Source organism: Geotrypetes seraphini, chromosome 1 (assembly GCF_902459505.1).
Source record: "Geotrypetes seraphini chromosome 1, aGeoSer1.1, whole genome shotgun sequence".
Classification (NCBI taxonomy): domain Eukaryota; kingdom Metazoa; phylum Chordata; class Amphibia; order Gymnophiona; family Dermophiidae; genus Geotrypetes; species Geotrypetes seraphini.
Genome location: NC_047084.1, coordinates 34,083,721 through 34,105,319, shown reverse-complemented (window position 1 = coordinate 34,105,319; position 21,599 = coordinate 34,083,721). Strand labels below are relative to the sequence as shown.

Here is a 21,599-nt window from a genome sequence, read left to right as displayed (position 1 = left end):
CTTGAATAAGGAGGGCAGATTGAGGATTGTTCAAAGCAGACTCTTTTGGCAGATTTTGGGGCGGAAGAGTCTGAAAGTTGAGAGAGTAGCCGTGGCGGATGATGTTGAGGACCCATTGGTCCAAAGTGATAACTTCCCACCGGCTGAGGAACAGAGAAAGACGACCTCCTATGGGTTGAGGCAGGAGAGCAGATATAGAGGTACTGGCTATACTTTGGAGAAGTAAGTCAAAAGGGCTGTGTCTTCTGCTGTGGAGGTGGCTTCAGAGGCTGCTGTTGCTGCTGTTGTCTGGAAGGCTGACGTTGTTGCTGCCGCTGACGCCTGGGTTGCTGAGCTGTTGCTGGCAATGGGCGAGCTGTGAAACGGCGTTGATAGGCTGATTGTTGCCTAAAAGGCCTTGCTGGGGTAGGCTTTTTCTTATTCTTAAGCAGGGTATCCCAGCATGTCTCATGAGCAGAGAGCTTTTGAGTAGTCGAGTCCATGGATTCTCCAAAAAGCTCATCCCCTAGGCACGGGGCGTTGGCTAACCGATCTTGATGATTAACATCAAGCTCGGATACCCGAAGTCAGGCCAGGCGACGCATTGCCACAGACATTGCTGTCGCTCTGGATGTAAATTCGAAGGTGTCGTAGATGGATCTAACCATGAACTTACGCAGTTGAAACAGAGACGACAAGCAATGGTGAAAGGATTGTTGTTTTCGTTGGGGAAGGTACTTCTCAAATGAAGCCATGGTGGTAAGGAGATGTTTAAGGTAGAAAGAAAAATGAAAGGCATAATTACCAGCTCTATTTGCCAACATTGCATTTTGGTAGAGCCTCTTACCAAATTTATCCATGGCTTTACCTTCTCTGCCAGGAGGTACAGAAGCATATACACTGGCTCCTGAGGATTTTTTAAGGGTAGATTCGACTAGTAAGGATTCGTGTGGAAGTTGAGGTTTGTCGAACCCAGGAATGGGAATTACTTTGTATAAAGAGTCTAATTTACGTGGGGCCCCTGAAACCTTTAAGGGAGTCTCCAAATTCTTGTAGAAAGTCTCCCTCAAGATGTCGTGAAGAGGGAGCTTCAAAAATTCCTTTGGAGGTTGGTCAAAGTCAAGGGCATCCAAAAAAGCTTTAGACTTTTTGGACTCAGCCTCCAAAGGAATAGATAAAGATTCACATATATCTTTCAAAAAACTGGAGAAAGATGAAGTGTCATGTCTAGAGGACGGGTCAGGTACAGCCGAATCCTCCTCATCTGAGGAACATTCCCCTTCAGAGAGAAAGGGTTCCTCTGAATCTCCCCACAGATCAGGATCCCTGACATGGGGGGAACGGTCCCGAGACTCTGAAGTAGATGGTTCTACATGTCGGGTTTTGCGCACTGACTTACCTGACCTCATCGATACCGAGCCAGGTGATGTAATCGGTGGCACCGGTGCCGAAGTCTGCACCGACTGATGTTGAGCTCTCGGCTCCGGTGCGAGGACTGGCATCGATACCGATGAGGTCGAATGAAGTGGTACCGAGGGAGTGGATGTAGATAGCACAGGCTGTTCCACTATCGGTACCGGCTCAGTGCGGACCGGCACCGGAAGGTTCGGTGCCAGGATAGCTGGAAGGAGCTGTTGTAACTGCTCCTTCAGCTGCAGCTGAAGAATGGCCGCAATACGGTCATCAAGGGTTGGCACCACTGTTCCCTCTAAGCTGAGCAGGAGTCCTCCACCCACAGTCTCACCAATAGAGGGTGCTGTTTTACTGTCACATTTTTCAATTGTGAGGGACATGCAAGTTCTGCAGGACTCCAGGGAACATACCTGTCCTTAGCGACTGAAAATATTCCACCCCCTAGTGGTAGCAATGCAGCTGGAGGACACCTGCTCAGCTTAGAGGGAACTGTACCGCCTTTTTCTTCTGCGGTACCTGCGGTGCTGCTCGACGCCCCGGAGATGAGGAGCCCGATGTCGAGGGACTCACCTCGATAGGGGCGGAGCGCTTCCGCTGGCGCCTCACAGTCGGCAGGATTGGGCTCACTGCACTCGAGACCGGAGGACGCTCCAGCGGGGAAGGCTTCTTAGCCGGCTTACCTGAATGCTGGGACGCCGATGCGGTGTTGCGCGGCGTCGAAGAAGAGGGTGCCGACTGAACTGGTGCCGAAACCGGAGTCGATGGAACGGGATCGGACATCTCGGCACCGAACAGTAATCGCTGTTGTATCTGGCGATTTTTTAGAGTACGTTTTTTTAACGTGGCACAGCGGGTGCAGGTGGAAGCCTGATGCTCAGGACCCAAACACTGTAGGCACCAGTTGTGTGGGTCCGTGATAGAAATAGGCCGAGCACACCGCTGGCACTTTTTAAACCCTGGCTGAGGGGGCATGAAAGGAAAAACGGCTTCAGCCAAATCGAAGGCCGAGGCCTCGATGGTGGCAGAAGGCCCCGCCGGGGAAAACCCAAAAATGAAGAAAAAAAGACAAGTTTTTTTTTTTTTTTTTTTTTTTACAGAAATGAAATAAAAGAAAAAAGGCAATAGAGCCAAAAAGGTTTACGCGAGCGGGAAGGCAAGAGAAAAATTTTTTTTCAACAGCCGTTGAAAAACGCGTCTTCTTAGCTCCGCGGAAATTAAGAAACTGGGGACCGCGCGCCTCTGTCGGGCGGGAAGGCACTCGCGCGTGCGCGGTGCGGCATGCCAGAACTTTCCAAGTTCTTAGAGTGCAATCACTCTAAAATTGTCCGTACCAGGGCTCCGTCGGTGCCGTCACCCATCAGTCAAGAATATGCTGCCTGCTTGTCCTGGGATAACATATTTATAGGAGGTCGTTTGGAAATAATTCCATGTCTTTGCATATGCTGCTACAGACTTCTTATAGTGCAGAATAGTGGAGACTGCTGCATCTGAGTAGCCTTTGCATGCTCTAGAGCAGGGGTCCCCAAAGTCCCTCCTTGAGGGCCGAATCCAGTCGGGTTTTCAGGATTTCCCCAATGAATATGCACTGAAAGCAGTGCATGCACATAGATCTCATGCATACTCATTGGGGAAATCCTGAAAACCCGACTGGATTCGGCCCTCAAGGAGGGACTTTGGGGACCCCTGCTCTAGAGCATGCAAAGGCATTCTGGATCCTGAACGGCGACTGGGCCCTGTGTGAGAAGCAGGGGATGACAGGGAAGTCTGAAGTTTTGATCCTGCTGCAGTTGTACTAGATCTGCAAACCACAGGCACTTTGGCCAGTCCAGTGCTACTAGAATTATCCTTCCCTGGTGTGTTATGATCCTGTAAAGAATCAGTCTTATCATGGGCCACAGATGGAAGGCAAAGACCTGCCTTTAGTCAGCGTTGTACCAGGGCATCCAGACCTTGCAGGGTTGTACCAGGGCATCCCGGCTTGCATCTTCGACTGGAGAACCAGTCTGCTTTCTTGTTGGCAGCCAATGCCATCAGGTCAAATGTCAGATGCCCCCACCAATTCACTATGCAGGAGAAGGCTTCCTGGGACAGTAACCATTTCCAGAAATCCAGAGTCTTATGGCTGAGGAAATCTGTTTTCACACTGTCCACTGATGCAACATGGGCTGCTGAGAGCACCTGCAGATGGGCCTCCGTCCATCAAAACAGGGCCAGTTTATGATTTGCCATAGATACAGTACAAATTTTACGATACAAGTTTTTATCCTAACGTGCCACATACCAGGATCTAGTACCAATGTACATTTCTTTGTAATCCTTTGGTCATGGGAGTTAGGTGAAGAGATATGTTTTTATTGCTTTCCTAAAGTTGAGGAGTCCTTCAAGTGATCTGATCTGCGGAGGCAGTCGATTCCAGTGGCTCAGTATGAAGTAGGAGTAGGAAAGTAATTTAGCAGTTTGCAGTTGAAGGACATGACCAGGGAGTGTTCTGAGGCATCTTTCATCCTGAGAGTGGAGGGACCTGTTCGGCACATATGGAGGGAGCTTGGTCGTCACATAGCCCGGAGCCATGCCATGCAAGGATTTGAACACTAGCATCAGGCCCTTGAAGATACGTTTGGCTACAGGCAGCCAGTGAGCCACCAATAAAGTCTGGGAGACGGGGTTGCAGACATGGAGGTTTTTTAGAAGTCTGATTGCTGCGTTTTATACATCCTGGAGACAATGGATATTCTTCAACATGAGACCATTGAAAAGCGCATTGCAGTAATCCATGAGGGAGAGTACTAAGGCATAGAGTAGTTGGGTGAATTCAGACTCTGAAAAGTAGTTCCTTATTTTTCAGAGTTGTCGCAGGAAGTAAAATGAGGAAGATACCACCTCTTTGGGCCTTTCCTGCTTTAACGCAGCTGAACTATACCAGGGATGCACTCTCGCTACTTCCCAGCTGAAATTTGGACTTTTTCCCTACTCCTCAGACTGACTGAGCACTAATACCCTCTGAGAAATCAAAAGGGCTAAGCCAGTGACTCCCACCCCCTCATCACGCGCCACATGGAACACGGATGCTCCTCGAACTGCCATCCACCACAAATGGGACATGAATCTGAAGTATCCTAACCTGAGGAGTCCATCCTACCTGTTAAGCGAAAACGAGGTGTTTTGAGGCAGATGGAGGCTTTTAAGTTCAAATCAGAAAATCCAAGATGGCTGCTGTGGCAGTGAATTTAGAACCAAAAACAGTCCGGGGGAACTGATGTTTTGAGGCAGATGGAAGCTTTTAAATTCAAATCAGGAAATCCAAGATGGCCTCTGCAGCAGTGGTTTTAATGCCAAAAACTGCCCAGGGGAGCTACACCAAAAAAAACCAAACCTGGTGATTTTAGAAGTGGGGAACCAGACTCTAACCCCAGAACTAAATAAAAACTGATTTAGTTCTGGCACCCCCTTCTGACAGTGCAGATTGTCTGTCCTCTTAGCACTGTTTTGTCATTCAGGTTTTCAATGTTTCATAACCTGTTTTTTCATTTTGCATTATTGTTGCATTTGTTTATATGAACATAATTGATTTGCTTGTTGGGGAGTTCCCCGTTCCTCTCTTTCTCTTGTTTGTTATCCTCTACAGATGGTCCTGGCTGCTTAAAGACTGACCGGAGTCCAGAGGAGCATGCTCAGTGGGAGATGTAGGGGTAAAAGCTTCAAATATTTGAGGCTTCCTACAGATCCCTGGCGGGAAGAGGTAAACAACCCACTGGTCACGGAATAAAGTGGGATTGTACAAGAAAAGCCTGTTACTCATTGTGCCATGCTGTGTGCTGGGAACTACAAGTGGAGAAGTTGCAAACAGTTTACAAGGAAAATCTCTGCCTCAACAAGTCTGGAATGGTTTATGGTTTATTTAATTATATCCCCCCTTTAACAAGGTGAGTTACAATACCACATTCATAATAAGCATTACAAAACAGCCATAAGACATACATGTGTAAGTTTCATCAACATATCATACAATTTACCCAGTGAAAATGCTCAGCACCCATGCTTCATTTCGCAAAAAAGATGTCTTCAAAAGCGTCATCTTTTTTGCTTTCTAATATACAATTGAATTTTTCTAATATACAATGGAATAGCATTCCATGCTTCTGGACCAGCATAAGAAAAAGCCCCCATTCTTGTGACTTTCAACCTTGCCTGCTGTATAGCAGAAACGTATAACTCTCCAGCTTGAGCGGAGCGTAAACTATGTGATGGTACATACTCAGATATAGAGTTGATCAAATATCTCGGAGCCATTCCATAAAGGCAAAGATAAGTTAGGAATAGCAGTTTATATCGTATTTTAAAATCAGTCTTCAACCAGTAAAGATTCACATAGTAAAATTTCCCAATATCAAACAGAATGCAAATAATCAAGTTTTGTGTAACATGTAGTGCCTGAATCCAGACTGCTTGTATCTTCTGACTGCCTCTCAGGCCTGACACATTGACCAGAGAGCTCACCCCCACCACTTATCTCATGCACGCCAAACGAGGAAAGCAATTGGACCTGGATCCTGGAAAACCGCCACAGAGCCTGTGCTCAAGCCCACTGCAGATGAGCCTGGGGGGAGCAATGCTCCCAAGGGAACTGTCCCTGAGTCCTAGAACTGTTAGTGCAGGCTGCCCAAGTGAGAGCATGCAAAGCAGCCTGTGCCTTGGAAGAAAACTAACCATCAGAGTCTGGACTCTCCAGCAACCAGAGCTGTCCCACTAAGGAAATCCTCTGCAGCACCAAAAGTTTTGCAAAAGAACAGAGCAAAAAAGACTTGTATTTAAAGAAAATAAATACAAGCAGAAAAGACAAGCTCCTACTGTCTCACTTGTAGGAAAACAACTGAGGAGCTGAAGAACAGCCCAAATGTAAGAGGAGCAAAAGTATGGAAATTAAGCCCCCTCCAAGGTTCAGGAATGGAGTGTCTGTCATACTAGAAGTAATTTTATGCCATCGTTTATGACATATTACTGTGGTTTTTATTTGGGGTGGGGTGGAGAGGAGCAGTGTTTAGCTCAGCATAAATTCAGCAGCAATGAACAGAGGAAGCCTTTAGCACCGAACATCCTGAGTGATATCTGAAAGCAGATTTTATAGCCATAAGCAATGTTATTGTTATCCTACCCAAGGCACAAGTAACACTTTGTGATGGACATCTTTTGCCCATAATTGGGGGGAAATTTATAAACTGCTAACCCACTTCTTTGATTTGTTGAGAAAAGCTGACATGCATAATCAAGAGGAGGAAGTTTTCAGAAGTGTGGCCTACCCAATAACTTATTTTCTGTTGAAAATATCAAATAATAGTGAGCAAGGGTTGATTAGCAAGAAGACAACAAAATGTAAGATAGCCAAATGCCTGACTAGGGAACTAAGAGGAAGACATTCATAATTTTTTTTTTTTTTTTGCTGTGGCAAGGAGTACAAAAGCATGACTGTTGAAATCAGAGTCTACTAGAAAGAAGTAAACAGAACATCTGAAAAGCCACCGTAGTAAAGGAAGCTATAAGCATTAGCAGTGAAATAATTAGATCTTTACCAGAAAGCTCTAAGTTTGTTTCACTTGGCCTGATGCACATTCATGTCCTGATAACATCTGTGAACCCAACTGTCTTCAGAAAAAGTAGAATACTGTACAGTATATCTGTCATGAAGCATGATGACTATAATCGGGTTGAATTTTCTTTTAACAAATAAATATTGTTTCATCTAAACTGTAATTCTTACCACTTCAAAGTAACCTGGACTTACAAAGTCTAGTAGAGAAGTGTTTTTGGACTAAGCTTAGTATATGTCTTGCCTCTGTCTTCTGATTAACCTACAAGAAGTAAATACAGAAATAAAAAAATCATCTTCAATTTATAATAATATAAATACACAACTTATGACAATATGACTATAAAAAGTTCATCTTGTTTGCCCCATTAATTGCATATTTAATATTAAAGTAAAAGCAATCTGAGAAAAACAGTAAATGCAAATAAAAGTACTTAAGTTTTAGATTTATCTGAATACAATTACTCATTAAAATAAATTAATTCTAATACAGTAGTTCCACTGTATTTAATCTTCAAAATAGAAGGTATTATCATAGTCCTAAATTGCATAATAATCTAGCAAAATCAGTGTCAAGCAAGACATTGTATATTTTTATCAGTCTAACCAGTGCATCTTAACATTTTCAAATATGAGATTTCAAACTTTGAGAGACAAAATTGTATTCATCGCTTTCTTAAGGTATTGTTCAGAAGTCCTGATTTCTAAAGTATTACATTACTTTATTTTTCTTTGTAAATACTGCATAGCCGAGAGGTTTGTGCAGATGAGGACAGAGCTTGCAAGGATGGAGCAGGCACAAGGACAGAGCTTGCGGGAAGGGGATGGGAATGGAGATAAATCCCGCGGGGATGGGGACAATTTTGCCCCCATCTCATTCTCTACTGCATAGCAAATAAATCATTCTTGCTTGCAACAGTTGAGATGGACAGAAAAAAAATCAGAATCAGAAGTTTATCCTTGCATAACATTTGTTTACAAAACTCTCAACATTATACTCTGCTTACATAAGAAATGTAAAATTTCCTTGTAGCCAATTCCCACAACAGTAAAGACCTGTGGGCTACTATTTGCTCAGAGAGCAGAAAGATCAATGTCATTTATCATCTTAGGTTGCCATGAGTCATGTGAATGAGCCCCAAACTAACTTCCTCAATAATATCTAATCTAATCTGGGATTTCTGGGTCACACTATGCCTAACTAGGTTCAAGGTGACTTACAATTCAAGAGGGTCACAGAGCGTTTAGGAGAAATATAAAATCAAGGCAAAAGTCAACATGGGTTATAGACAAAAGTGTAATTAAGATTGTTACAGGGGAATATAGCAGAGACAACAGACACACTTTATAATAATTGGTTTGTTTTCACGAGTGTTTGATAGGGAGATGGAGAATTGAGGGAAAAAAATTTGTTTAGTGGTTGAGTCGTGCTGTATAAGACTACGGGATTATGTCAAGTTCTTTGTTTTCAGAAATCATTCTCATGTGTCAATGGGAAGAGTTTTTAAGATTTTTCTGAAATCTGAGGAAGTTGAGTTCAGTCTTGATGATTGTTGGGAGGTCATGTTGTGCCAAGATAAGTGAGCAGCATGTTAAATATGCACATTTATTTAACTCCTTTGGGAGAAGGAAGGATCAATAAGTTTCTTGAGATTACTAGTTGAGGTTGACCAGGAGTTGGGAAAAAAGGTTTACAAGGGGCTCAGCGGAATTAGCATACAGAATATGAAACATTATACATGATAGTTTAAAGGTGACATGTGATTTGATGGGTAGCCAGTATAGCCTTCTAAAGTAAGGAGAGATGGGCTCAAATTTGTTCAGTTTGAAAATTAATTTTATTGTAGTAATCTTAGTGTCTCTCCAGCTTTGCTTTATAGTTGAAACATATTAAATACAGTACCATCTTATTTACCAAACTATAGACAAGTCATATACAAGGAATGGAAAGGGATTTTGGAGTTAGCTCATAAGCTCAAAGCAAGTTGCATTCAGGTACAAATGTTACAGGTAAAAGATCCTTTGTTCGAAATTCTAAAAACCAAAAAGCTACAAAAATCAAAATTTTTTGTAACACTGTTGCATTACTGATCTGTAAGAAAAAGCCCAATTTCAGCATCAAAAGTGAAACCTGGCCCCAAAGTCACTTCAAAGCCTTCACTCCAAGCTGAAAGCAGCTCAGTTCCCTCATTTTCCCTCACACTGGTATACCTCTGAGGTGTCGCCGTTGGCCACAGCGACTCACATTCATCACCCGTTACAGCCCTTTATACCCCCTCCACTACTTGCAGCCAGGAAAGAAAGAGGAAGTGATGTAGCAAGACAGGAGGCGGCAGAGAGAAAACTGCAGGACTGCAGCAGGTGACAAACACGAATCGCTATGGTCACCAGTAACACATCATTCCAAAACCCAAAAATTTCCAAAATCCAAATTTCTCTGGGTCCCAAGCATTTTGGATAAAGGATCTTGTATCTGTACTACAATTCGATATCTCAGCAGCATTTGACATGGTCAACAACACTGCTGCTAAATTGTATTACACTGATGAAAAAACGCTACAGTGTATTAAAAAAACAAAGCCTTCGCTGGCTACTGGTCTCCGTCATGTGAAGTACCACAAGGATCTCCCATTTCACCACTATTATATAACATCTTCATGACCACATTGAACTCGATAAACAGGGGAATGGTTCTTTTCATACACAGATGTCTATTAATTCCTGCAAGTCTGAACCAAGAAAGCATGACTACAATATTGTCCACAACTGCTACTACTATTTAACATTTCTATTGCACTGAAAGGCGTATGCTGCACTTTACCTGTCAGATGGTCCCTGCTCTGAAGAACTTACAATCTAGTTTGGAAAGACACAGGACATTTAGGGGTTGAGGAGTTCCTTGCAGAGAGAATGATAGGATGGTCATAAGTAATTTTACAGTGAGTGGAAGTTAGTTGAAAGCAGCCTCGAAAAAGTGGGCTTTTTAGCTTGGATTTGAATACTGCAAGAAACAGAACCTGATGTAATGACTCAGGCAGGTTGTTTCATGCATACGGCTCAGTAAGACAGTAAGGATGAAATCTAAAGTTGACAGTAGAGGAGAAGGGTATGGATTGGAGAGGCTTGCCTGATGAATGGAGATCATGGGGAGGGGGGTGATTAGGGGAAGATAAATGAGGAGAGATATTGAGGGGTTGCAGAGTGAGTGCACTTGTAGGTCAGTAAGAGGAGTTTGAATTAAGAACATAAAAATAGCCTTACTGGATTAAACCAATGGTCCATCAAGTCCAGTAGCCTGTTCTCACGGTGGCCAATCCAAGACACTAGTACCTGGTCAAAACCCAAGGAGTAACAATATGCTACCGATCCAGGGCAAGCAGTGGCATCCCCCGTCTTTCTCAATAACAGACTATGGACTTTTCCTCCAGGAACTTGTCCAAACCTTTCTTAAAACCAGCAACGCTATCCGCTCTTACCACATCTCTGGCAACACGTTCCAGAAATTAACTATTCTCTGAGTGAAAAAACATTTCCTCCTATTGGTTTTAAAAAATATTTCCCTGTAACTTCATCAAGTGTCCCCTAGTCTTTGTAATTTTTGACGGAGTGAAAAATTGATCCACTTGTACCCATTCTACTCCACTCTGGATTTTGTAGACTTCAATCATATCTCCCCTCAGCTGTCTCTTTTCCAAACTGAAGAGCCCTAACTGTTTTAGTCTTTCCTCATACAAGAGGAGTTCAATCCCCTTTATCATCTTGGTCTCTATAGAAGAGAGGCTGAATTAATTATTTGCTTCTTTAAAAAAGAAGATGTAAGAGGTCTACCTGAATCAGAAATGGTTTTTATGGGTGATGATGTGGAAGAACTGAAATAAATCTCTTTGGATGCTGGGCCTTGAGAGTTCACATTCGACGTGAACTCTCAGGCCTTGCACAGGAAGCAGATCTTCAGGCACCGGCATCATGCACAGGATATGCTGGTGCAGGTGCCGGTGCGGAGGCTACAGAAAAGTAAGAAGTGGGTTCGGGTGGGTTGGGGGGACCTCAGGTCGCGGTGGGGGGGTGCCCGATGGCAGCGGGGGGGGCCCGATGGCGGCGGGGGGTGTGCCGGATCACAGGGGGGAGGGTGCCGGTTCGCAGGGGGGGTGCTCGCAAATCGAAGTGCGCTCGGTTTCCGAGGCGCCGATTTTGCAAATGTTTTGCTCGTCTTGCAAAACACTCGCAAACCGGTGCACTCATAAACCGAGGTACCACTGTATTTCCCTTTAACTTAATCGAGTGTCCCCTAGTCTTTGTAATTTTTGATGGAGTGAAAAATCGATCCACTTGTACCCGTTCTACTCCATGAGTCCAACACTTTCTGCCTCCTGCACGCTTCCTCTCCTCTGGACCTCATTCCCTTCCTCAACCAACATCTCTCTCTGTCCCTCAATGAGTCCAACTTTTCCTCTCTCCACTACCCCTATTGGCAACAAGTCTCCCTCTCTCTCTCTCTCAGTCTTGAGAGATCCAGGCATCTCTCCTGCCTCTAAAGTCACATGCCAACATTTCTCCCTCTCTCGTTCCCTGGATCATGTGTAGCATTTTCACCACTGCCCACCAGCCCCAAGACCATTTCTCCTTCTATCACCCTTCTCCCAGCACAATGCCATATCTCTTCCTCCATCACTATGTCCAACATTCCTCCCCCTTGCAAAACTCTTCACTCTGTCCCCTCTCCACCACCATATCCAATATTTTGCCCTCTCATCCTCATCTCCCATGCATCTCCCTCTCCTCTCTCTATGTCCAATTTTCCTTCTTTTCTTTCCCCATGTGTCACCATCTTTCCCTCTCACTCACACCTAACAATTTTCCCTTTCTATTCCCCTATGTCCCAAGTTAGTGCCCCCTTCCTCACTCTCATGTCTCATATTCATGTTCCCTCCCTTCCATCTGTGTTCGAGTTAATGCCCCCTCCCCCTCCCTGTACTTAAGAGGCTGCCCGTCCGTAGAAGCTGCCCTGCCTCAGGAGATCCCGTCTTCCTGCCCATCCCCGATGAAGCTGACCCAATTCTTGTTTGAGCCACACTCACTCCTTCTCTCTTCAGCGGGGACAGCGCAAGCAGCGACTCATATGCTGCACGTGGCTGACCCACAAGCCTTCCCTCCAACGTCAACAAGAAGGTTTCTGGGTCAGCTACGTGTAGCGTGAATCAGTGTGCGCCGTCCATGCAAGGAGTGCTGCTGAAGACCAAAGGAGCAAGTGCAGCTCGGAGATGGTAATTGTGTCAGGCTTGTGATCGCAGGCGAATAGGCACAGATTGCCAGAAGAGGCTTCAGCGGCACGGGGGGTGAGGGCAGGAACGCGGGATCCCCGCCGGCGGCCACTGCTTCTATGGTGGGAATTAGCGGCCAGGCCACGTACCCCCAACAAGCAGCCCAAGTATCCCCAAGGGTGCACGTACCACATGTTGAAAAACACTGGTATAGACAATGAATATAAGGAAGTAGCCTACCGGCTCCTCTTGAATAACCAGGCAAAGATCTGCATCACTACTGCGAGTGCCAAATCCATTCAGTGATGATCCAACCAAGTACAGTCTACTCCCTATAGTAGAACAAAGACAGCAACATAACATGACAAAAGATTAGGTTCTTACGTTTGCTAATGTTTTTTGTAAATCCATATTTTATTCCGGGACCAGTGGGTTATTTCAGTCTACCCCATCATTTACTATCTTACCCGCCAGGACTTTGTAGGAAGCCTCAAACTTCAGAGACTTAAATCTCTCCCCCTCTTACCTCATCACTGTCCCTATAAGCTTCGGTTAGGTTTAAAGCAGCCAGGAACATCTGTAGAGGATAACAACAAGAGAGAGAGAGGGGAACGGGGAAACTCCCTGACAAGTAAGTCAATTTTGCTCATATCAACAAATGCAAAACAGCAACGAGAGAACAATTCATGAAACATTAGAAACCTGGAAGACAAAACAGTGCTATAAGAAGAAACAGCCTGCATGAATTAGGGTCCCCTCCCCCCAACTAAGTACTAAACCCATTCTAATGGCACTCTTATAAAGGCTGGTCAGAAAACAGAAATCCAGCTTACCACTACTTGGAAAAGCAGACAATTGGCAAATCAGCAAGGTATATGGCAGGTTCCCAGAATAAAATGTGGATTTACAAGAAAAAAAGATTAGCAAAGGCAAGAACCTAATCTTTCATTCTTGTACAATCATCCCACTTTATTCTGGGACCAGTGAGACATAACAGAGCTGTCCCAAAAAAATCAAGATGAGACTGATGAGTCTGCTGCCAAAACAGAGGCAACAAAAGAAGAATCTTGCTTATCTGCCACATCAATTCTATAAAACCTGGTGAACATATGCAAAGAAGCACTGCAAATCTCTTCCAGAGAAACAGCTGGCGACTCTGCCCAAGAGGACAAAACATCTCTGGTAGCATGAATCTGCACTGTGAAGGAGTGGCTTCTTTCCAGCTGCCACATAAGCTGTGGAAATGGCCATACGGATCTTCCTGGAAATGGAGGCCTTAGAAGTTGGCCTACCCTTGCAGGCACGACCCACCAGAGCAAACAGGTGGTCACAGAGGCAAAACTCGTTTGTGACCTCCAGGTACCGCAACAAGATCCTGCGCACGTCCAAGGACTGCAAAACCCGGTCCTGCTCCCTCAAACCAGAGGAAGCAAACGCGATTCACATGGAAAGCGGAAACCACTTTGGGAAGAAAAGAAGGAATAGTGCGCATCACAACAGAATCCGTAATACACAGAAAAGGATCCTGGCAGGAGAGAGTCTGAAGCTTCAAAACCCTACAGGTTGAGGTAATAGCCAAGAGGAAGACCTTCTTGATCAGTGGTTCTCAACCCTATCCTAGTTGGATTTTCAGGATATCCCTAATGAATATGCATGACAGAGATTTGCATATAATGGAGGAGACAGGCATGCAAATATGTCTTATGCATATTCATTAGGGATATCTTGAAAACCCAACTGGCTGGGGGTCCCCCAGGACAGGGCTCTGTGTGCATGCCGGCTTCCCTTCTCTTCTCTCCCCCCCACAGGATGCAACTTCCGGTTTCGGAGAGAAGGGAAGCCAGCACGCACACAGAGCCCCGGAGGGAAGCTTACAACTTACTGCTTTTACTTGCTTCAGGCCTTCCTCGCTGCCGGGTTCTGCCTTCACGGAAACAGAAAGTAGGCAGGACCCGGCAAAGAGGAAGGCCCGAAGCAAGTAAAAGCAGCAAGTTGTAAGCTTCCCTCCATCGTTGATCTATGAAAGATAGGTCAGCGATGGAGGGAAGCTTACAACTTGCCTAGCGACTACCGGGTTTGTGAGCTGGGAAGGATGAGAAGAGAAATGCTGTTGCTGTACCGAATAGGGGAGGGGAGGGGGAAGAAAAATATTCTGCTGCTGCACCCATTTGGGGGGAAGGGAAGAGAAATGCTGCTGCTGCACCCAATTTTTTTTTGGGGGGGAGGGGGAAGGGAAAAGCTGGTGCACCCAATTTGGGGGTGGGAAGAGAAAAGCTGCTGCTGCACCCAATTGGGGAGGGGAAGAAAAGTGCAGCAGCAGCACCCAATTGGGGAGGGGGAGGGGAAGAGAAGTACTGCAGCAGCACCCAATTGGGGAGGGGGAGGGGGATGAGAAGTGCTGCTGCAGCAGCACCTAATTGGGGAGAGAGAGGGGAGAAGGAAGACAAGGGAAGGGAGAGGAGAGACAAGAGATGCCAAGACCATGGGAGGGAGGGAAAGGAAAGGAGCTACCAGACCATTGGGGGGGGGGAGAGATGTCAGCGCATATTGGGGAGGAGGGAGATGCTAGGGCATGGGGAAGAGAAGGGAAGGAGATAGAGATGCCATTCCAGGGGGTGGGAGTGGGAGGGAAGGAAGGAAGGAAAGGAGAAGAGAGAGATGCCAGAGCATAGGGGAGGGGTGAAACTGAAATGAATCATGTACAAAGGAGAGAAAGGGCACAGGATATACAGTTTATTGAAGGGACATAGAAAGAGGGAAGATGCCATATAGAACAGAAAAAGGGCGGACACTGGATGGAAAGGGCAGAGAGGGTGGACAGAGAATGAAAGGGGCAGAGAGAGGGTGGACAGCAGATGGAAGGGGTAGAGAGAGAGAGGGCAGAGGCTGGGTGGAAGGGGCAAAGAGAGGACAGATGTTGCATGGAAGGGAGCAAGGAAGGGAGCAAGGATAAACGCTGAAGAGAAGATAATTAAAGCAGAAACGACAAAAGGTAGAAAAAAAATTTTTTGTTGTTGCTTTATGTAGAATCAAGTAGTATTGTAACTGTATTAATTAAAGTTTATAAATAGGAAATTGAAATAAGGCAGTTTTTTTGGGACTAAACCCCTTTCCTCAGGTCAGGACAGGATACCATAACAGCAGGGGTGTCCAAATGGTTGATCGCGATCAACCAGTAGATCACAAAGGCAATGTGAGTCGACTGCTTTGCCTTTGCAATCTTTTTCTTCCTGTCTCCCCGAGCCAGGCCAGGCGCCAGACTCACAAGACTTCACCTCTGACGTCAATTCTGACATCAGTGAGGTAGTTCTGGGCCAGCCAATCACTGCCTGGCTGGCCTGGAACTTCCTCTCCGACGTTAGAATTGACGTCAGAAGTAAAGTCTTGTGAGTACGGCACTTGTACATGCCTGGCCTAGCTCAGGGAAGCAGCAGGGAGAAATCGGCGTGGTGGCTTAGGGGGTAGGGAAAGAATGGGGGAAGTAGATAAATAGGTGTGATGGCTTGGGGGGGACAGGGGAAGAGAGAAAGAAAGGCAGAAATAAAGAGGGGGCAGGGGGAGAGAGAAACAGGCAGTCAGGGGGGAGAGAGAAAGAAAGAGAGACAGAAAGAAAAGGGAAGTGGCAGAAATAAATAAATATTTGATTTACAGTCAGAAGAAGGAAGTGCAACCAGAGACTCATGAAATCACCAGACAAAATGGTAGGAAAAATGATTTTATTTTCAATTTAGTGATCAAAATGTGTCCATTTTGAGAATTTATATCTGCTGTCTATATTTTGCACTATGGCCCACTTATACTAAACCGCAATAGCGGTTTTTAGCGCAGGGAGCCTATGAGCATCGAGAGCAGTGCAGGGCATTCAACACATCTCCCTGCGCTAAAAACCGCTATTATGGTTTAGTAAAAAGGGAGGGGGTATATTTGTTTATTTTTGTACAGTTGTTCCTGAGGTGACATTGCATAAAGTCATCTGCCTTGACCTCTTTGAAAACTCGCGGAATATAAATGATAATTAACATTTTCTCTGCATACAGTGTGCTTTGTTTTTTTTTAAATTTTATTGTTGGTAGATCATTTTGACTTGGTTATTTTAAAAGTAGCTCGCAAGCCCAAAAAGTGTGGGCACTCCTGCTGTAGAGCCATTCTTGTATGACTGGATGAGCTATATTTATCTTTTTTTTTAAGTTGTTTAAATTCATGCAGAAATAAATGGCTAAATTGAACCTAATGACTTCATTAACGCCTTTCCCTTTTTTAAACCTCTATACCAGGGGTCTCAAAGTCCCTCCTTGAGGGCTGCAATCCAGTCAGGTTTTCAGGATTTCTCCAATGAATATGCATGAGATCTATGTGCATGCACTGCTTTCAATGCATATTTATTGGGGAAATCCTGAAAACCCAACTGGATTGCGGCCCTCAAGGAGGGACTTTGAGATCTCTGCTCTATACCATTTGAAAGAGGGCAAATATCTAATTATTCCCTTCTAGCATTGGATGCTTCTTAAATTAAGTAAAAATATTCTGGCACAAGTGTCAAACCTTAAAAAAGGAAGTCATATTGAGCATTGGAAAATAATAATAATTAACTAATAAAAATAGTACACATTTAGGGCTTCTTTTACTAAGTTGCGAAAATGGTTTTAGCGTGTGCTTAGCGCACACAGAATTACCACATGCGCTAGACGCTAATGCCAACATTGAGCTGGCGTTAGTTTTCCCGTGTAGCGCAGGAGTTTGCGCGTGCTAAAAATGTTAGCGCACCTTAGTAAAAGAGGGGGTTAATTTTCCCCACCACCAAATTTTCCCATCGCGCCCCACCCGGCTACTTTTTCATACCACCCGGCTGGAAAATATGTCTGGGGAGAACACTGGAGGCCTAAGTCGCATAGAAAACAGGCTACGTCCGGATGAGCTCCCAATGAGCCCCTCAGAAAAGGAGGGCCTGTACACGCAAGAGCAGCAATTTTCATCCGGAGCAAAGCTACCGCTAGGCCCTTCTTCAGGAAATCCTGCAGAAACTCCAGGAAACGAGGAACTGATGAAACAGACATGTCCACCTGTCTCAGGGCACACCAGGCCTGATACCTTCGCATAAGCTGCCACTGTGGACTTCCTTTTGCTGTGAAGCAACATGGCAATCACAGCCGATGAATAGCCCTGGCTAGTCATGGCCACGAGCTCAAGAGCCAAGTGGTCTGAATCCTGCATTACAATCGGACCCTGTGTGAGGAGGTGAGACTGACAAGGTAGCTGGAGCCCCCAATCCTGCTGGAACTGAGCAAATTGGCATACCATGATCGCCACTTAACTGAGTTGAGTCTGACGACTGAGAAAATCAGCTTGAAAGTTGTCCACTCTTGCCACATGCACTGCTGAAGAGCTACTAGGTGTCGCTCCGCCCACCAGAAGAGAAGCTGAGCCTCCACGCTCAGGAAAGGACTCCTCGTGCTCCCCTGCCGATTGACATAAGCCACCGCCTTGACATTATCAGAGACTACATGGACTGCTCAAAGACAGAGATGACCTTCAAAGTGGAGGAGAACCAGCCGAATCACCTACAGCTCCAGGCGATTGATGGACCACTTGCGCTCTGAGGGAGTCCACTGACCCTGAATAGGGACAGTCAAACACACCAATATCCAGCCTTTGAGACTCGAATCCATAGACACAATCACCCAATCCGAGATCCAGAGGGGAAGGCCTCTGGATAATGAGAGGAGTCGCAACCACCAGACAAGACTGTTCCATGCCACAGTTGTCCAGGGAAGGAGTGAATGTAACAGGTCCTGCTGGAGATTCCAGCATGTAAGCAGAGAATCCTGCAATGGGCACAGACAAGCTCTTGCCCGAGGAATCACATCGATAGTTGCCACCATGGTTCTCAGAACCTGCAGGTAGTCCCATGCTGTGGGGACCGGAGAGGCCAGAAGGTCCCTGATAACCTGACAGAGCTTCTCCTGATGGGACACAGGCAAGAACAATCTGTCCTATGTGAAACGAACTCTTAGGTATTCCAAATCCTGTGTCGGCTCGAGGTGATTCTTCCTGAAATTAATCACCCAGCCCAGGTGCTGCAACAACTGTACCACCTGCTGAACAGCCCAATGCCCCTCAGACTCCAAGGGAGCTCTGATCAACCAGTCGTCCAGATACGGGTGAACTAAAACACACAGAGTGCGAAGATGGGCCACCACCATCACCTTGGTGAAGGTACTGGGTGCTGTTGCCAACCCAAAAGGCATCGCTGCAAACTGGAAATGTTGCCCCAAGACATGGAACCTCTGGTGATCTGGAAAAATGGGAATGTAGAGATACGCCTACATCAGATCCAGGGAGGCTAAGAACTCCCCCAGCACCACTGATGCCTTGCATGACATCTTTCGGCTTGCAGGATGCTCTGGATCCAGCAGTGATCTGGTGATTCGTCTTCTAAAGTGACCTTGAGCTGGTTGCCCTTTAAACTACAGCTGTTGTTTGGCCAGGGTCTGGTGACCTTATGGTCATTGTACAGGTTCGCAGGCACAAGTCGCTGCCTGTGGATATATCTCGCCCCTCCAAGGGTGTGGGGCGTCCTAATTTCATTCCATCTCCATGTATAAGCAAGGCTCAGCGCTGCACTGACCGCCTTTAGTTCCAGAATCGGTCGCCAACTGTTGGAGCCTTTGTTAGGAATGGGTTCTATAGCCGTAATATCGAGTAATCTAAGGACTGTGATCTGCACTTGAATGGCCTTCATGGAGCAGCCTGCCGGGGAATTCAGAAAATATTCGGCTTAGGACAGAAAAACTAGTTTGTAGCCATCCCTGAGAACCTCCAAGACCTATCGGTCAGAGGTAATAGCCTGCCACTCTGTCAGAAAAGCAAACAACTTCCCACCCCACCCCTGATGCCCGTGGATTTGGGGGCGGGGGGAGAGACACCAGCCTGGCATCAGAATTGCTTCTTTGCAGGAGCCGCTGGACGATTCCCCTTGGATAGCTGATGTTGTCCGCAGAAGAGGAGGACCGTTGGCCCATGGGAGGACCCATGTATGAACGAGAGAGCCTGAAGGAATGAAATTAGGACGCCCCACACCCTTGGAGGGGCGAGATATATCCACAGGCAGCGACTTGTGCCTGCGAACCTGTACAATGACCATAAGGTCACCAGACCCTGGCCAAACAACAGCTGTAGTTTAAAGGGCAACCAGCTCAAGGTCACTTTAGAAGACGAATCACCAGATCACTGCTGGATCCAGAGCATCCTGCAAGCCGAAAGATGTCATGCAAGGCATCAGCTATATAATCCACTCCTGAGATAATAAATTCCAAGTCATAAAGCACCACAGTGTCGGGATCATGGCATAGCTTGGAATGGAAAGCCCTAGCCATTAAAGAAGAGGCCAATGCTGCCTTAACACCAAAGGACAAAATGCACACATCAGTCCTGAACATCCTTCAGGACCACTCCCTCATCACTGGGGAGAGAAGTACGCTTGGTGACCTGTGCCACCAAGAAATCTACCTTCGGCAAAGCAAAGCGCTTGTTAAAGGCATTCACCATGGGATAAAGCCATGTCAATGGCGCAAGCACATTTCAAGGGGCCCTCATGAGTCTCCCAGACAACCGTAAGAATCTGAATGAGGTCAGGATGACCAGGAAGATTATAGCTTCTGGTCAATCATGAGAGAACATTCTGCAGTGACAGGCTGCTCGGACTGCAGCTTTAATTCCAGGAGAGAATCCGATATCAAATTCACAAGATGCGCATGCTTGAAAAATCTGAGCAGTGTGATTCTCCCCAAAATCAGGGGCTCCGCACATGTCCGGATCCTGGAGATCTGCCACAATGGCTGCAGATGTGGCACCCCCCTGCAAAAGCAGAAGTATGGAAAGCATATCTGGTGTAACCTGTCAGCTTACCTGTCAGCACCCCCGAGGGAAGGCAAGAGAAACAACCCTGGTCCACAGAAGTAGGGATCCCTGTGACTGGCATGGAGATCAGCAGAAGGGAGACAGGCAGAGACTTTATAGCCAAGTATGCCTGATATAGCATATTAACAAAATCCCAGGAAAACCCATCCTATGCGGCGGGAACCAACCCCTGCGTACTAGATTTGGGATGTTTGTTGGATTTACGAGGTTTATCTCCCAATATTTATTTATTTATTTTAAAATTTCTATACCGTTTTATTCCAAAATGGTTTACAAAAAAGGTTACATATATAAAATATTAAAACAGGTCAGAACAAATAGAAGCAAAAGCAGAAAGATTCAATCCTTACAAAAGGTCAAATGCATCAACAAATAATTGTGTTTTCAACAGTTTCCTGAATGAACTCCTATCACTACATTTTCGAATTTGGCCAACAGGGCTATTCCACAATATTCCTGAACATGAAACTGTGATAGCATTCGTTTCCACATATTTAGGATTGGCCTTTGTTTTCAACAGTGCTGAACTTTCGGAATGCAATGATCTTGATGGTTGGTAACCAGACATCAAACTCTTTAAAAATTATGGGATCGTGCCATATAGAAATTGGTTATCATGATATATTCTGCCCTTATAGAGAGAAATTTTTCTTCTGAGTGAAAGCAGTATATAAACTAAAATAGACAGTTGCCACACTCTCATTCCATATTCAAACTAAGAAAATGATTACTATAATCCTTTTTGTTCTTCCTTCTTAATCATTCATAATCCTCTTCAAACCACAGTTAATATGTACTTTTACAGTGACCTCAGCGGCTACACTCAAGCATCATATTTCATGTAAAGCTTGAGTTAAACAGTAGCCAGCCTCCTCATCGGCCACAATATTTAAATATTCATTATTCGTCTTATATTGTGAAATTTAAAGCCCAAACAGCATTTCACCAAGGAGCTGTTTCAAGGAGCATCCCCATTTAAGCCATCAGCCATCACACCACTATCTCCGTGATATTGAACTGAAAATACACAAAATAAAACAAGAGCAGAAAAGACAAGCTCCTAAAGCCTGGCTTGTAGGAAGGAAAACTGATGGTTATAGGGACAGTGATGAGGTAAGAGGGAGAAGGGTTTAAGTCTCTGAAGTTTGAGGCTTCCTACAAAGTCCTGGCGGGTAGACGTAAATAATCCACTAGTCACAGAAGTAAGATTGTATAAGAACATAAAAGAACTGAAAAGGTATGATGTGATATAAATAAAGCTAAATAAATAAATAGCACAGTTACTTACCATAACAGATGTTATCTGGAGAGACAGCAGGCAGATATTCTCACAAGTGGGTGATGTCATCCATGGAGTCCAGTATGGACAGTGAAAAGTGCACCGGCACTTTAAGAAATTCAAAGCTTTCACACTGCCCATTACCGTGTATGCGCGAGTACCTTCC

The 21,599-nt window shown here is 45.4% G+C and overlaps 1 protein-coding gene across 8 annotated transcripts in view; it reads right to left on the bottom strand.

Moving 5' to 3' along the window:
* The window catches only part of TENT2 (terminal nucleotidyltransferase 2), a 237,693-nt gene that overhangs the window by 118,005 nt on the left and 98,089 nt on the right, over nucleotides 1-21,599 (bottom strand). For all 8 annotated transcript variants that reach the window (XR_004537976.1, XM_033929678.1, XM_033929630.1 and 5 more), the window contains 2 exons: nucleotides 12,478-12,569; nucleotides 7,172-7,238 (listed from right to left, as the gene is read on the bottom strand). Coding sequence is in view for 7 of the 8 variants with exons in the window: in XM_033929678.1 (XP_033785569.1) it covers nucleotides 7,172-7,238; nucleotides 12,478-12,569 (159 nt within the window). In the remaining variant the exon portion in view is untranslated. The remainder of the gene's footprint in view (nucleotides 1-7,171; nucleotides 7,239-12,477; nucleotides 12,570-21,599) is intronic.